The sequence below is a fragment of the Heteronotia binoei genome, chromosome 18 (assembly GCF_032191835.1).
Source record: "Heteronotia binoei isolate CCM8104 ecotype False Entrance Well chromosome 18, APGP_CSIRO_Hbin_v1, whole genome shotgun sequence".
Classification (NCBI taxonomy): domain Eukaryota; kingdom Metazoa; phylum Chordata; class Lepidosauria; order Squamata; family Gekkonidae; genus Heteronotia; species Heteronotia binoei.
In genome coordinates, this window is record NC_083240.1 from 17424197 (window position 1) to 17441553 (window position 17357).

Here is a 17357-nt window from a genome sequence, read left to right on the forward strand (position 1 = left end):
CTGCAGTTGTCACTGGAGAACTACCATCACTCATAGGAACATATATATGAACACATGAAGCTGCCTTATACTGAATTATTTTATTGATTGATTTCATTCGGTTTATATCCTGCCCTACCCCACCGAAGCAGGCTCAGGGCGGCTCACAACTTTGAATCAGACCCTTGGTCCATCAAAATCAGTATTGTCTACTCAGACTGGCAGCAGCTCTCCATGGTCTCAAGCTGAGGTTTTTCACACCTATTCGCCTGGACCCTTTTTAGTTGGAGATGCCGGGGATTGAACCTGGGACCTTTTGCTTACCAAGCAGATGCTCTACCACTGAGCCACCATTCCTCCCCACCACTGAGCCACCGTCCCTCACTCAGAGCAGAAAGTCCCAGGCTAGCTTGAGAAATGGTACAAATAATGTGTGCTCATAGCTATGCTCTGCCAGATGAGTATAACTGTGTGCTATCAAGCCACAACAGACTCATAGCAACCTCCAGACTGTGGGGTTTGCGGGGAAGTGAGGAGCAGAGGAGGTTTTTCATTGCCTTCCTCTGCACAGCAACTCCAGTCCTCCTTGGTGGTCTCCCACCGAAGTACCTTAGGTCTCTGGCCAGTTTGGTGTAGAAGATTTATACCCTGCCCTTCTATCTGAATCAGAGTGGCTAATAATCTCCTTCCCCCACAACAGACACCCTGTAAGGTGGGTGGGGTTGAGAGAGCTCTCCCAGAAGCTGCCTTTTCAAGGACAACTCCTACTAGAGCCATGGCTGACCCAAGGCCATTCCAGCAGCTGTAAGTGGAAGAGTGGGGAATCAAACCTGGTTCTCCCAGAAAAGAGTCCACACACTTAACCACTACACCAAACTGGTGGTTAGAAGCACGGACTCCAATCTGGGAGAACCAGGTTTGATTCCTTACTCCTCCATATGCAGCTGCTGGAGTGACCTTGGGTCAGTCACAAATTCTTTCAAAGCTGTTCTGCTCAAGAGCAGTTCTCTCAGAGCTCTCTCAGCCCCAGCTACCTCACAGGGTGTCTGCTCTGGGGAGAGGAAGGGAAAGAGATTCAGACTCTGTGTGAAGGGCAGGATATAAATTTAATCTCTTCTTCCTCCTCCTCCTCCTCCTCGGTCTCTCAGGAACTTCATTCTGGGAAGAGCAGTGAGCTGCTGCGTGTGAGGCAGGAATATTCGGTTCCACTGATGTCTCGTGTGAGAGGAACTGTTAGTTTGGATCCAGTCCTGTGTGCAGTTTGGCCCTAAGACTCATGCACGTTTTTGGATGGGTAGCCATGCGCACATGCACATGCACTCCCCCCACCACCCCCAGCATAGGCAGGCAGATGCCTCGAGGTGTCCTTGAGACATGGAAGCTTGAAGCTGTCACATCCTCAGTCAACCCCTCCTGTGAGCTGTTAGATTTTTTTTTTTTTTTTTTTTGCTTCCTGCTGTCACCTTGAAATTAGCACATGTTGTACCTGCTGGAAAGAAAAGGAAAACAACACTGAGCATGACCCAGATACCAGTATCGTCAGCACAAAGCCAGAAAAAGTGGAGGAGGAGGAATTGGATTTATATCCCACCCTTCACTCAGAATCTCAGAGTGGTTTACAATCTCCCTCCCTTCCTCTCCACACAACAGATTAAATGGAGAGGTGTGTGTTTGTACATCAGTACTGTTGGTCTATATGTGTTACACTTATTTTCTCAAGAAGACCAAGCGAATGGATCTGGATGACACTTGCACAAAGAAAGACAATGCAATTCACAAAGCATCTTTGATATTGTAATTAGAAATATATTTTTGTTCTTTGTATCCATGGCACTACATTGTGTGTGTGGGGGGGGATAATTCTGCTTGACAGCAAAGAGGACTTGAGCCTGCCCAGCATGGCCTCCTCTGTCACTCACCACCCACCAGCATCCAGATCTGCTACTTGCAGGGTTGCCAACTACCAAGTGGAGCCTGGAGTTCTCATAGAATTTCAGCTGATCTCCAGATTACAATAGATCAGTTCCTCCAGAGAAAATGGCCACTTCAGAGGGCAGGCTCTATGATATACCATAGATTCTGGTTAAAACCCTCCCCAAATGTCCCTCCTCTACAGAGACAGCCCCTCCCAAAAAAAAAAATCTCCAGCAATTTGCCTGGTTGGAGTTGGCAACCTTTGCTATTCAGTTTTGTTTCAACAACAGGTAATCAGGATTTCATGAAGAAGCTAATAATGAATAATAATAATAATAATAATAATAATAATAATAATAATAATAATAATAATAATAGTATATTGGCAGAATAAACTGGAGCGAGAGAATGGCATTCAACAAAGGGGGCGGTCAGGGCCTTCTCAGAACAAAAGTGAACGAAAACCACAGAGAGTCTGGTACAGGAGTTTGGAAGCAAGTCAGTCTTCCTAGCTGTTGCTGGAGATCTTCAGAAGGAGGGGGAACTGGCTCCACTGCACAAACAGGTAGTCCAAACGACCCCTCGAAAGCCACGTTTTTAGAGCCGCCCATTAAGCAAGATGTTGTCCAAGAAAGGTATTGCAGGCTATTCATATTTGCTGAAATTCATCATTGTCCTGGATCAGGATTCAAGCTTGAGGAACTGTGTGTCTCCGTTGGCTCCCAAAGCTCATGGATTTCCCTGAGTTACACCTTGTAGGCTTTCGCAGATGGACTATGTAGTTCCCAGGAGCTGCCAAGTCAGCCTACGGGTCTGCCCAGGTCTGTGCGAGCTACAATTAGTATCCATGACTTAAGACACAATTTTAAAAAGGTGCAAACAGTAAAAAAACAATAACAATACACAATGTAGCTGACATTACCAGCTGCAAGAGAATACCTGGGGAAAAGTGAGACTTCCCTCCTCCTTCAAGAGTTCTTGGAGGGATCACATAAATTCCAAATAGGGAGGCCAGCCTCCAGGTGGGACCCAGGGATCCCCTGGAATTACACCTCATCTCTCCTGGAGAAAATGGATGCTTTAGAGGGTGGGCTCTGTGGCATTGTACTCCACGGAGGTCCCTGTCTCCATCTCCAGGAGTTTCCCGAACTGGATCTGGCAACCCTATCCTCCAGCCCTGGGAACCCTAACACAAGCTAAGCCCAAATTGACTTGAGAGGAATTCGTTCATTGCTTTGCAGTGCTGCAGAAGAAGCAGCAGTGAAACTCTTAGATTGCGCTTGACTGAAAACCAGGAGTTTCACTGTGATACCTGACATACCGTTCTGAAGTGTTACATCTCTGATCATACAACTTTGGGGGGAGGCAGCTGAATAGCGCCCCCCCCCCCCTCAGGAAGATGGAGAGAGCAAAGTAGAGAGAGGATATCACTTCATCTGCCAAGGTCATCCAGTTTGGGAGAGCCAGCCACAAACAGCTTCCAGTCCCTTCATCAGTGGCTTGGGAAACTGCATCATTTTTCTGAAGCGGTGGTTTCACTTCTGACCTCCCTGGCTTGTTAAAACACTCTAAGGGATTGTGACATTTTGGAGGGGAGGAACCACTGGTACAGTTTTCGAGAATTTGTGGCTGACTTTAAAAAGTATCTGAAATTAATCAAGTAGCAGATTTTTTAAAAAAAAAATAGCATTTTTACCATAATAAAAACTGCAATGGTATGTTTCTTGAAAAGGAATGCCTCTTACTTTCTCGAAAGAAAGGAACCTTAAAAGAGGCATTGATCTGTCTCATCAAAATTCCGTCTTATCTCCCACTTGGTGGCAAATCCTAGACGAGGCATTCCTCTGTTGAAGGGAAGGCATTTCCTCCTTTACCCACATATCAGAGGAAATCTTAGAAGAGGCATTCTTCCATCTTAGAAGAGGCATTCCCCCTTCCCAAGCATCACAGAGAACAAATCATGGAAGATGGTTTCAGAGGTTAGCTGTATTGGTCTGCAGTAGAACAATTAGATTCCACTAGCACTAACAGGATTTCCACAGCATAAGCTTTCAAGAGGTAAAGCTCTTTTAATCAGATTCCTAGTTGTATCTGACAAAGGGAGTTTTGATGTTTGAAAATGTATACCCTGAAAATCTTGCTGGCCAAAGGTGCTGCTGGACTCAAAAAAATCATAGAAGAGGCATTCTCCCTTCTCATGTATCACAGAGAGCAAATAATAGAAGAGGCATTCCTCTGTCTTAGAAGAGGCATTCACCCTTCTGGTGTATTACAGGAACAAATCGTAAAAGAGGCATTCCTCCAACTTAGAAAGTGCATTTCCCATTCCCATGCAGAGTAAGGAATACCTCTTCTACGATGACATCTGCCAAAATACATTCATGTATTTTGTCTAAAGAATGTCTAAAGATCACTTAATTGATTATCAATCAATAAAGATCATAGGGACAATTAAGCATTATTTCCCCGCCAGCTTTAAAATTGACTAGTTTGGCTAACTGGAATTTTGCCCTGGAACCAAGTTTCATGCATGAAACCTGGGCAGTAATTGTAAAAAGTGTACCCCTGAGCATATGCAGTGTGCTTTTCAAAATCTGAAAAGTAAGGCCTCCAGGCCAAAGGACTGGGCTCTACATTACGTTTTTCTTTACATATTAAAATGCATGACCAAGAAACATTGCCTTTGGTTACAGTGCCTGTGTAGAGTGACAAATGCAGTTGGGTTTATCTTTCTCACAAACATATGAGCAGAACCCAAACATGGAAGGTGGGGGGTGGGGAGCCAGAAATGACTGAGTTTTACATCAAACAATTGATGCTAATTTGACCTCTGCTCTGCAACGTGTAAAATCTTGCGGGGTGTTTTGTGAGATATTCTTTGAAGCAATAGGTAATTGCTTTGCATTTGTCTAAATTATAATTGCACCTACTAAAATATATCCTTTGGAAAAATATATACATCCTTGCTGCAATTAAAGGGGAGGGGAAGACTCTTGAAGTCATAACAAAAAAATGTTTTTGCTCCTTCTTCTGCTTGGGTAAAAGTTTAGATGACATTTTGTTTTTTTACACTTCCAAAAAGCACAATTTTGGAGTTTTCCTTTTGTAAGAACAGGAAATAGTCATCTGCCTCCTCTCCTTTCTCGTCTTAGCATACGAGCCAGCAAAGAAGACATGCTGGCCATGCAATCCAGTTTGGAAACTTCATGCAAAACTGAAGCTTTGTTAGTGGAACTGGTTATTGGGTAGCTGGCCATAGATGGTGCTGTAAGGGGCAGGGGGGATGCACAGGTCAAAGCTGCATTGCTGAGGAAGGAGGGAAGCTCTCCCCCCCCACACACAAAAAAAAACACGCACATGCCGTTTCCTAGGCTGAAATTGTCCTCCTGGTAAGGTTGCCAAGCCCAGCTGGGAAAATTCCTGGAGATTTGGGGGCAGTGTCTGTGGAGGGCAACATTGGAAAGGAAAAGAGCTGGGAGGGGTGTCTAGGACAGCCTCACCTAGCAACCCTATCAGTTACACTGGAGAAAAGTGATACTTTGGAGAGTGGACTTTGTGGCATTGTGCTCATCTGAGCTCCCTGTCCTCCCAAGGTTCCATCCCCAAATCTCCAGGAGTTTCTCAGCTTTGATCTGGCAACCATATTGCAGATGGTCCTGGAGAACTCCCAAAATTGCATCTCCAAACTACAGAGATCAGTTGCCTTGGAGCAAATGGCAGCTTTGGGAGGTGGACTCTGCCATAGTTTAGGAGAAACTGAAGTCCTGGAGTGACATCATATCCCTGGTGGACTTCCTCCACTCCCCAAATTCCAGAATGCACTGGAAGAAGGAAGTGGACTAGTAAAGGTGGAGGTGAATTGGGCAGAACTCTCTCATCTCAGGCCTGCATTTCCCAGTTGGTAAACTAGAATGGCTGGGGTCCCCAACATTTAGCCCAAAGTATGGCCCTGACAACATGACTGCACCAAACTCCAGCAAGAAGCACAGTTTGACCCTGACGCTTGAAAAGATACCTTTGGTTTCAGGCTTACTCCAGGCCACTGCCTGCAAGCCACTGATTTTGTCCAGTAGTCTGCAAGTAAGGACAGAGCAAGAAACTGGCATGAAAAAAAGTGCCTCTGGGGTCAACTGTGCATAAAAGTAAGCAGAATACAGCCCTTTAATAAATCCAAGAAGGCAGCCCTTAAGTATTCTCCAAGAACCTGCTTGGATTCTGCAATCTAGCGCACATCTATAAATTCACTCAGTGAACCTATATTGCCAAGTACCTGTCTACCTTAGGGACCACTTCTCCACACATGTTCCCCAGAGGGTACTTAGATCTGGAACACAAAACCTACTATCAATCCCCGGGTTGAGAGAGGCAGGATTGAAAACCCCCAGGGAGAGAGCCTTCTCAATCGCTGCTCCCTGTTGGTGGAACCAACTCCTGAAGGAGGTTAGAGCCTTGCAGGACCTCGCCCAGTTCCACAGGGCCTGCAAGACAACATTATTTCGGCTTGCCTTTAACTGAATTGCCAATATAGCAGCATAAAAGGCTACCTAAGAGCACTGAATGCCATCAGAAATTAAATGACATTAGCACCGAATTATTTTAATTGTTTAAGTGTTGAACTGATGAACAGTTTAAATGTTTAATTAATATTTGATTGAATTGTTTTACTGTGATTGCTTTTACTGCTGTGAGCCGCCTTGAGCCTGCTGCGGTGGGGAGGGCGTGATATAAATCTAATAAATAAACTGTATTTATTGATTGGTTGGTTGGTTGGTTGGTTGGTTGGTTGGTTGGTTGGTTGGTTGAACTGATCTTTCTTTTCATTTTTTGCCCCAGGAGCATCAGCAAATATACTCTGTCTTTGTCTCCTCCACAATATATCATTGGCTTGGTTCAGAAGAAATATGCAATGTGATTTATAACCCTTCCTTTGCCCACCAGTTTTTGGTCATTTGGGAAAGCCAAGTTAGACGGCATGTGTTTGCCAAGATACCATACAATTCCAACTTTAGTTAGTGGGCCAAGTATATAGATATTATCTACCGAATTCTAAGAGGAGTTCCTTAATTGTTCCACAGTTTCTCTCTGTGTTGTGTTCCACTTTCCCTCTGTTCTGATTTAACTTTGTTTTAATGGTTTTTAATATGTGTTTTTATTATGTGTGCTTTAAATGTGTTAGCCACCTTGTTATCTCTGATGAGGTCAGAAAGGCGGGATATAAATTTTGTAAATATAAATAACCATAAAAAATAAATACAGTCTGAATGTTGTTTCCAAGAGAGAGATCTCAAGTACCATCCAAAACAGAGTTACATTCCCCTTAGCCCATTGGTACAATGAACTTAGAAAGCTGTTAACTCTGTTTAGGATGCCACTGTTAGTGTTTCAGACTTGCCAAAATTTCAGCCATTCGTTAGATTTTGAAAATGTTTGGTTTTGTTTCAAGCACGCATGTTAAGCTGAAGTCATCCACTTCTGCATCTCTCTGTTTTCAAAATTGCCTTACTTTTTGCAGGCTAATATATCATAAGAACATAAGAGAAGCCATGTTGGGTCAGGCCAATGGCCCATCCAGTCCAACGCTCTGTGTCACACAGAGGCCAAAACCCAGGTGCCATCAGGAGGTCCACCAGCTGAGCTATAAGCCCTTCCACTGTTCCCCTCAAGCATCAAGAATACAGAGCATCACTAACCCACTATCCCTCGTGGCTGGCTACCCGTCTTGCTCTGGCCATGTTTCAGACCACAAAGGAAGTGATCTTTAGAAAGCACTCACATCATAGGCTCCTCCTAAACGGGTCTCCCTTTCTCAACTTACTGTAGCAACAGAGAGTGACTCAAGGGAGGAAACAACAATTATAACATTATGGTAAGAGAAGAACAGGGAACAGTGATTTTCTATTGCCTGCCCAAATGCATCCAAAACTCAGGTAAGAGGGCCACCGTTCACAAGGCAAAAGTCTATCATTCTGTATGCTTTGCTTGTGTGGTTCTTCATGGTCACCAAATCTTCTTCAGAACATAGGTATAGGTGTCTACAGAAAATCTAAACCAGTAATAGATAAATTAAATATCACAAGGATTAAAAAGTTGATGGCCATATTTCTGAGGTCCAGCAGCAGGTCGCTTTCCAGTTCACATTGTCCTATACACAGCAGCTGGGCAGGTGGTCCATAAAACAGATCTGGAAGTCCAGTTCTGGTTCCTGGTTCCCCACTGACCATCTCTGGGCTGCTGGCTACATCTTTTCCTTCTTTTCTAGCTTATACTTCATTTCAGCCAGCAGGCTGGATCAGGAGACGAAATTGTGAAAAGTTCAGCCTCTTCATAAACCTTGCTACATTTCCCACGAACATTCGTGGATCAATCCCATCCGAACCTGTGGAAGATGCATACAGCCCTTAGATAAGAGCTGAGTCGCAACGGCTTCTTCAAGAGCCATTGCTAGGTTTTGAACCTCAGGAATTCTCCCAGCAAAAATTCACCAGTCAGAGGTGGTTCAATCTTCACTGTCTTCGTCTTCATCATCATCCTTACTCGGGGCACATCTATGGAAACAGTTGACAATCAGCGCCAGAATGAAGCTTGAGACTATTGCAGCGATGGAGACAGCAACACCGGAAAAGATGATGATAATAAGGTCTGTGAGGGACAAGTTAAATTTGCAATCCCTAAAGCTGCCCTCTGACAATTCACTGAGAAATATTTTTCTGTCCTCCATAGGGACTGAACACTGGATTTCATTGAGGCCTGCAATGAGACAGAAAGAGAAAGGTGAGATAAAGAATATTAAAGAACCATTTGGATATACAACCTGATCGATTCAGCGGGATCAAGGCAGGAATGACACCCACCCCCTCATTTCATTCCCTTTATTGTTCCATGGGTTAAAATAACTTTTAAGTAGGGTTTTATTCTGTTTTTGATGCAAAAAGTTTTATGTGATTCGATTGTACAAGCTGGTCACTGACTGTAACAATAAACTTACAGTATTATTTATTGAAATGTTGTAACGTATTGTTGAAATGTTGTTAACTGCCCTGATCTCTGCTAGGGGAGGGTGGTTTAGAACTCAAAAAAAAAAAAAACCCACTACACAACACTGTCTCTCAATTATGTGAATATTATGCTGCCTGAATTTGTGTGGTGGCAAATGATAGCCGTTTGAATTTCCTTCATCCATCCTTCATCCATCCTTATTGCCAGTCCAAGATGTTCTTTATTCATGTCCTGTTTTCTGTCTTTTTCATTTTCTTGTTCTTTCACCTTAGAATTCTTTCTTGATATGCCTTTGTTACCTTAGTGCAGGGGTTCAACGAGGAAATATATAAAGATCACATTTTCTAAGTAGCTTCTGTTGAAACACAGTTGGAGGTAGGATGTTTTATTCCTACCCTTCACAATGGTTGGGCCATTCGGGTAACTTTATAGGGTTTTAGCAATTCAGACTGAGGTAAGATGTCGGCAGTTGAGTGTTACATTTTTTTTTCTGGGGGCAAAACCGTCTGCAGCAGAGTCTTCAAAAAGGAAGAGGGAAGAACTGCCTGCCAGTTACCTTGAGGAATCTTTTAAACAATGTTCCATTGCAAGATCTCACACCCCACACCATATTCCTGTTATTATAACTTGCATGTAATTACACTGAGACTGTAACATGTAAGGATTTTGTATTATTGATTTTGTTATTATTATTGTTTCTATGGAAAATGGTAAACTACAATTCATGCATTTGGTAGGTGGACATGTAGTCCTACTGAAATTGTTGTTGTTTCTCTTTGGTATTTCCAATAAAAATTATATTTAAAAAAATAAAACCACGTTTGCAGTGAGGAGTAAGTGAATGCTTCCCATGTTGTTTCTTTTTCTGTTTAACTTTTGGGCAGGGCTTGTGGTTCTCTCCATCTCTGTCTTGGTTTTGTAGATTCTCTCCATGATGTGTCTAGTAATAAAAGGTCTTGGATCCTAACTGCACCTTTAGGGTCTTGGATCCTAACTGCTTGCCAATCCCCAGATCTCAGCGGGGGTTCTCCCGCTTTCCCAGGCTCCTTCTGCCCCCAGTCAGCTGGCTAGCGGGGGGGAAGCCCCGCCCCCACAGCCACCATGTGACTTTCCACCTCCGGAGGCTTCAGTCTCCGATTGGAAAGACTTCCTCTTGGGATGGTGTGTCTGTGTTACTTTGAAGAAGTTGGCAGCAACTCATGAGTAGAGATGCCAATCCCTCGCTTCAGAGTCACCAGAAATGGGGGGGGGGAGGAGGGAGAGAAATGTCTGCTGGGCACTTCAATATTCCCTATGTGGAGATCGATTCTCATAGGGTATAATGGGGAATTGATCTGGAGGTATTGGGGGCTCTGGGGGGCTGTTTTTTGAGACAGAGACACCAGATTTTCAGTATAGCATCTAGTGCCTCTCCCCAAAATACCCCCAAGTTTCAAAACGATTGGACCAGGGGGTCCAATTCTATGAGCCTTCTAAATAGAAGGAATTTAAAAGACATGCAGTCCCTTTAAATGTGATGGCCAGAACTCCATTCAGAGTTCAATAATGCTTGTCACACCCTTGCTCCCGGCTCCACCCCCCAAAGTCTCCTGGCTCCACCCCCAATGTCCCCAGATCTTTCTTGAGTTGGGCCTGGCATGATTTGGAGCTGAGGACTAGGAATCCTCAGTAAATAGAGGCAGTCACCCTCCTATTTGCCTTTCTCTTCACAGTAATAACCTTTCAGACATACCCATTTGCACTATACTGTCACATGCACCTGAACCCCCAGAGAGGAAACAGCAGCTAGTGAGAGCAATCTGAAGTGGGGAAATAGCTGGGGGAGAAAGGTTTATTATCTGCACCCATTGGATTGCCTTTGGAGATGCCAGGCCATGGCTGAACTGGCAAATCCTGGGAGAAGTTAAAGAATAGGGACTGATGTGCTGGCATCATACCAGCACTTTGATATCACTTCCCCTCCCCGCAAAAAAATCACTTCCAGTGGAAACTGGAAGTGACATAATAGGACACTCTAGGATTTGGGGCCTGAAGTTCTCCCAGCATTACAACATATCCCCAAACCTACACAGATCAGTTCCTCTGGAGAAAATGGCTCCCTTGGAGGGAGAACTCTATGGTTTCACACCCCCAATGAGCAACCTTTCCTCCACAAACCCTGCCCTCTCCAGGCTCCTCCCCCAAATCTCTAGGACTTCCATTGCCAGAGCTGGCAACTCTTAGCTCTCAGGGATTGCCTTCCAACCATTTTCTGTGGGGGAGAAGAGATGCAAAGACCTAAGAACCATAAAAGCCAGTGCAATAGTTATATACAGCCTTCCAGCATTTTTCCGGTGGGGGGGGGGGAGGATTTAAAGAAGTAAGAATTAATAAAATACAATGAAGTCAATCGTACAACAACGTAACTGGGAGGTGAGGGTGGGTGAGAATCACAGCTGTAAGTTTATTAAACACCAGCAGTTCCATGATAAAGTTCACTTAGATAGGCCATGGAAAGAATATACAGCAAAAAAAAAAAACAGCCCAAATCATCACAAGCCAAGCATAACAAGGAAACATTTTTCAACTTAGCACTGGAAAGTCATCAGCAGGGGGCTACTGATGGCACAGAGGACATTCAAGAAACAAGGGGCCACAACAAAGAAGGACAAGTCTTCAAGTGATAACCCACCTGGCCTCCAAAGGCTAGGGAATGCAAAACTGAGTCTCCGGTGCAGATCTTTACCATCCGCAGGCTTATTTGGAGCAGGGGATCCAGTACCCTCACCCCTGCTTTTGCGTTTAATGTTTGTTCCAAAACTAGTCCATAATTAGCACCTCTGCCTGCCTGCCTGCCTGCCTGCCTGCCTGCACGAAAATTAAATCTTAGCAATATGATATGGAACCTTTACAACAAAGGCTGCCGGTCTTGGCTGATGCTAGGCCTTCATGATCCTCCTTAGCATGTCTAAATCTAAAGTGGCTAACAAGAGCCAGTAGCTTTTAGATGTACAATATGCAAAATGTATTCCAGGGAAATAGTGTTCTTTGGTTTCTCTTTCCAAAGGCACGATAAGTTTAATAGACTGGGGGGGTGTGGAGGGGAGGGGAAAGAAGGACTAGCAGATAATTAAGAGATCAGGCAGTAGTGAATCATTGTGACATATTGCAGATTAAAATGAACAGGAAGAGGGGGGGGGGAGAGATGGATCCCTCAGAGATTAATTGTGGAACAGTCAGCTCTAAGGGGAGACTGGTGTCCTGGAATGGTTCCAGTTCTGTGCAGCTGAGCAAGTTAGGAGAGGTGGCTGAACATAAAGACAGATGGAGACAGCACACCACTGCCTGCGTTACTCAGGGTCAGTGCTCAATTTGGGCAGTGAAAGAGCCCATGCCCTTCCTCAGGCAGGTAACTACTGTGTTGTGGGAAGAATGCATATAATCTGAAGCACTACAGTCTCCGGGTAAGGGCAGGGAATTCCCCATCTTCTGCTCCCATTTCTCATTGTGGGGGGAGGGGGGGAGGCCATTGGGCCTATTGTGTGATGTCACTTCCGGGGAAAACTCGGAAATGATGTCATCCCACTCTTGGAAATGCAAGGAACTCTGGTAAAGCTGGCAATTCCTGGAAACACATAATATCACTAATATGGTTTTCCTTGGGCTGTTCTGGAACAGAATAGTGGTGTAAGGGGAAGTGTATCTGCCTTCATTATACCATAGTCCCTATTCATGTCTGGGCCCCACATTCCTAGATACTTTTAAAAAACATGCCTGAAGTTTCCGACCCAGTACTCCTAGGGGATTGTCTAGTTAGACCTTCTGCCACTCAGTTTACCTTTGTTGTGAGGAAAACATGAGAGAGAAGGCCCTACATATCCATCTCCTGCATAAGGTTGCCAGCCTCTAGGTGGGGCCTACAGATCTCCCGCTTTTACAACTGATCTCCAGCTGGAAGAGCTCAGCTCCCCTGGAGAAAATGGCTGCTTTGAAGGGTGGAGTCTATGTGATTGTACCATGCTGAGGCCCCTCCCCTCCTCAAACCCCACCCTCTCCCAACTCCACCCCCCAAAGTCTCCAGGTATTTTCCAACACAGACCTGACAACCATACCCCAGTGGGACTTAGAGCAATGCTGCAGGGTCTGTATGACAGAGCTATTCCACCAGACCCATGGTTGAGGATAGCAACAGTTTCCATCTAGCCTGCCTCTTTCCTTTCTTTCCTCTCCCTCTAGCATTGCCAGGTTCAGGTCGGGAAAATAACTCAGAGGTTTTGGGGGTGGAGCCTGAGGAGAGCAGGGCTTGGGGAGGGGAGGGATTTCAGCAGGGTAAGATGCCATACAGTCCACCAATCAAAGTGGCCATTTTCTCCAGGGAAACTAATCTTTGCCATCTGGAGATCAGCTGTCATCCCAGATCTGAGCCTGCCTTTGGCGGGGGAGGGTGGGATATAAAAATAAATTTATTATTATTATTATTATTATTATTATCATCATCATCATCATCTCCAGCCACCACCTGGAGGTTGGCAACCCTATGACCCCCATGAGTTAAGGCTAAAAATTGGTTTATCTTGTCAGTAATGGCTACTGGATTTGTTTATTGCTGTAATTGTTTCAAAATCTGTGAATGAATGAATTTAGGGAAATGTTCACCAGCCTGAGCTCTGTGTATAGGGGAGGGCGTTCTAAAAGTCGAATTTATAACTAAATACGCATGCCACCCTGCATGCTTTGGTGGTGAAATCAGATAGAAAAATGTGATCGATTTATTTCCAACTTGTGGCAGGCGTTTTTTTTTAAAAGTGGCTGTTTCAGGCCTGGCTCCTGACATTTCCAGGTGTCTTGACACCTCAAATCAAACTGCAAATCCAGAATTGGACTTGTGTTGCTACAAGACTGCCGGAGGGGATGATCGGCCCAGCTTGGTAGGCTGGCTTTAGCTTGTTGTAAGAGGGGAGTGGAAGGCTGGCACCAAGCGGGGGGAAGAAGCGAGCTTTGCCTGTCACTAGCTTTTCGGTCCTGGAATCTAGGTCAGCCGCAAGACAAGCTGAACGAGATTGGAATTATTTTTTTTTCCCGCTGCGTTTTATTCACAGACACTCCAGTGCGCTCGCTTAGCCTGCAGATTTCCTGTGGAGTTCTTAGCCAGACATTTCGATAGGTTAAGCTTCACCTTGCCTCACCTCAAAGGAGACATAGAGGAGGGGTCTGGTTTGCTTAGGATAGAGACCATCTCGCGTGAGAGAGAAGAGGCTGAACGCAGTGCCATCAGCAAGGAAGATTGTACTTCTGTTGACACTTCTATTTTATTGTGCGTATTTAGATATTTAAACGCTTTTGTTCTTCCTGATGAGGACACAACATGGGTATCTTAGGCCCTTTTCAAACTGTGTTCCGGTTGAGTAACTGGTTGCTAATAGATTTGTTCTGTCATTTCACACAGACGTGTTTTAATGACTGGCTGCTAGCGGAAATTATTTGCCTGTTCATACAACTTGTGTGGGGTTAGCAAAGTGGGGCTGAGCCACTTTTGGGGAAGAATTGAAGAAGAAGAAGAAGAAGAAGAAGAAGAAGAAGAAGAAGAAGAAGAAGAAGAAGAAGAAGAAGAAGAAGAAGAGTTGCAGATTTATATTTCTCTCCCTTCTCCCTGAATCAGAGACTCAGTGTGGCTAACAATCTATTATGTCTTCTCCCCCCACAACAGTCACCATGTGAGGTGGGTGGGGCTAAGAAAATTCTCACAGCAGCTGCCCTTTCAAGGACAGCATCTGCAAGTGCTATGGCTAACCCAAGGCCATTCCAGCAGGTGCAAGTGGAGAATCAAACCCAGTTCTCCCAGATAAGAGTCTGTGCACTTAACCACTACACCAAACTGGCTCTCTGATTTCTTCCATTTTCTACTTGCTTGTTGCACTTTTGAGTCACTGTGGTGTGCTGTTTAAAATGTCCAAAGCATTCCCTACAATGCTGCTTTCCCCCCACCCTTTTTCATCACACGGTCTTCCTTGGACTTTTAAAAAATGTTCTGAGCTATAGCGCTAAACCAATATAGCAAGTCCAAGGAAGATTACATGGTGAAAAGGGGCGAGAAAGAAAGTGGCACTGTTTGAAATGCCAATAGTGCTTCAGAGACAGCTCATTAACAGAAGGAAATTCACTGTATGAAACCCCTCTCCCTGTATCGCTTTTCTCAGAATTGGGCCAACGATGAATAACATCTGGTTTTGAATGGTAACGTAAAAGGGGCCTTAATCTGACACTCTAACCACAACATCATTGTGGCTTTCAAGACATGATTGGGGCAGAGCACCAGGGGTAAAACAGGAGCTGAGAAATAGATAGTAGAGGGTAGGGTTGTCAACCTCCAGGTGGTGGCTGGAGATTCTCTCGGATTATAACTGACCTCCTGGTGGCAGAGATCAGTTCTGCTGGACAAAATGGCTGCTTTGGAAAGTGGATTCTATGAAATTGTACCCCACTGAAATCCCTCCCTCCCCAAACCCCACCCCACCCTCCTCAGGCTCCATTCCCAAAACTTCCATGTATTTCCCATTGAAATCCTAACCCAAACCCAAACCCTGCCCTCCTCAGGTTCTGTCCCCAAAACTACTAGATATTTCCCAACGTAGAGCTGGCAACGCTGGGCTGGTTCTAGGGTTGGGGGGGAGGGGCTCAGCTAAATGCTGTCCTGCTGGATCCCTCTCAAGCAGAGCCTCGACACACAAAAAAGGATGGTAAGCTGATGCTAGAGTTGTCAACTTTAGGTTGGGAAATTCCTAGAGATTTGGGGGCAGAACTTGGTGAGGGATGGAAGCTCAACAGAGATGTGATGCCGCAGAGTCCACCCTCAAAATCTACCATTTCATCCCAGGAAACTGTTCCCTGTAGTCTGGAAGAACAGTGATAATTCCAGCAAATCTCCAAGCCCCACCTGGAGGTTGGCAACCTGGCTTTCTTACCTCCTTCCTTCATCCCTCCTCTCCTCCCCACCCCTGGCTTGGTCACCACAATTTTGTTTAGGAAGCAACAATTTTGTTTGACTTTTACTAACGCTGTCACCACTAATTATTCTCTGCCTTTTTTACGGTTCACAATATTGACTTCTTTTAATGTCCTTCAAAAGAAATGGGGAGTAACTGAGATGAGGAGCTATCTTGTAAAGGACCTTCAAAGTAGTTAACAACTTGCATTCCAGTCCCTCTGCAGCTCGTTGTAATTACTTTGTGGATCAAATGGCTCATGTTCCAACTTCTCACTTAGCGAAGGTGTCCGAGGGTTCCATCTGCCACGTTCATAGGGGCATTTTGCAACTCTTCTAGCCTAGGGATAGGAATATGATACTTGGAGAAGAGATGCTTACCAGTAGCACAGAAGACCTACATCCCTCATGACTGGTGACAACTGTTAAGGGGGGAATTAACTTTATGACAGATGCCATTGCTCTCGTTTTGTTTATTTATAATTATGTACTGATACCCATTTAGGTATTGGGGATTTATTTATCTCAGAGGGGGCTCAAAGTACCTCACAAAAATAAAACCCAAGAAAATCTAATTCAGAAAAAGAAATCTATACAACACAAGTTCATCATCCTGGCCTAAAGGGAGAATGTCTTTTGTGTGTGGTGTACAGGTTGGACAACTCTGAGTTGAGAAATACCTGGAAATTTTGGAGATGGAGACTGAGGAGGGCAGGGTTTGGAGAAGCAAGGGACTTCAGTGGGGTATAATGCCATAGATTTCACCTTGATCTCTCTTCCTTGGAGATCAGTTGTAATAGTGAAATATCTCCAGCCACCACCTGGACATTGGCAACCCTCGTGGCAGGGCTTTTTTTTGTAGCAGGATCTCCTATGCATATTAGGCCACACACACCCTGATGTAGCCAATCCTCCTGGAGCTTACAGTAGGCCCTGTACAAACAGCCCTGTAAAGCTCTTGAAGGATTGGCTACATTAGGGGGCATGGCCTAATATGCAAATAAATTCCTGCTACAAAAAGCCCTGCCTAGTGGTATAGGTAGGTTTGGGGGCTAGGATATGGCAGGCCCAAGTTCAAATCCTGGCTCTGCTACGGAAGCTTGCTGGGTGACTTTGGACCAGTCACACTCTTTCAACCTAACATCCTTCAAACAATTATTTTGAGGAGAAAATGGAGAAGAGGAGAATGGTGGAAGCCACTATGTGTCCCCACTGAGGCAAAAGGCAGTGGCAGGAGCTTCTGATGAGCTTTTCCTTGCTGCCAAGGACGAGCTGAGCTCAGAGATCAGGTGAGCATAAGGCAGAGGGCTGTTGGAGCTCAGTTGCTGGGTTGCTGACAGATGTTGCTGGAATGTGTTGGAGCTTCAGCTTCTCTCTTTCCTCACAGCAAGAATCAGGTTGGCCTTCTGCCATTAATGGCCCTGTGAACCTCTCATGAAAGTTGGCCAAAGGCCAGAATGCCACAAGGACGGGCCGTAAGCCTTTGCAGACTTACTCAGGAACAAGC

At 44.9% G+C, this 17357-nt stretch overlaps 1 protein-coding gene across 1 annotated transcript in view; it reads right to left on the reverse strand.

Moving 5' to 3' along the window:
• Positions 1-8158: 8158 nt before the first annotated feature.
• Positions 8159-17357, reverse strand: part of LRRC38 (leucine rich repeat containing 38) — a 34486-nt gene continuing 25287 nt past the window's right edge. The window contains exon 2 of the mRNA XM_060259097.1: positions 8159-8640. Coding sequence (XP_060115080.1) covers positions 8390-8640 — 251 coding nt within the window. The 3' untranslated portion in view covers positions 8159-8389. The remainder of the gene's footprint in view (positions 8641-17357) is intronic.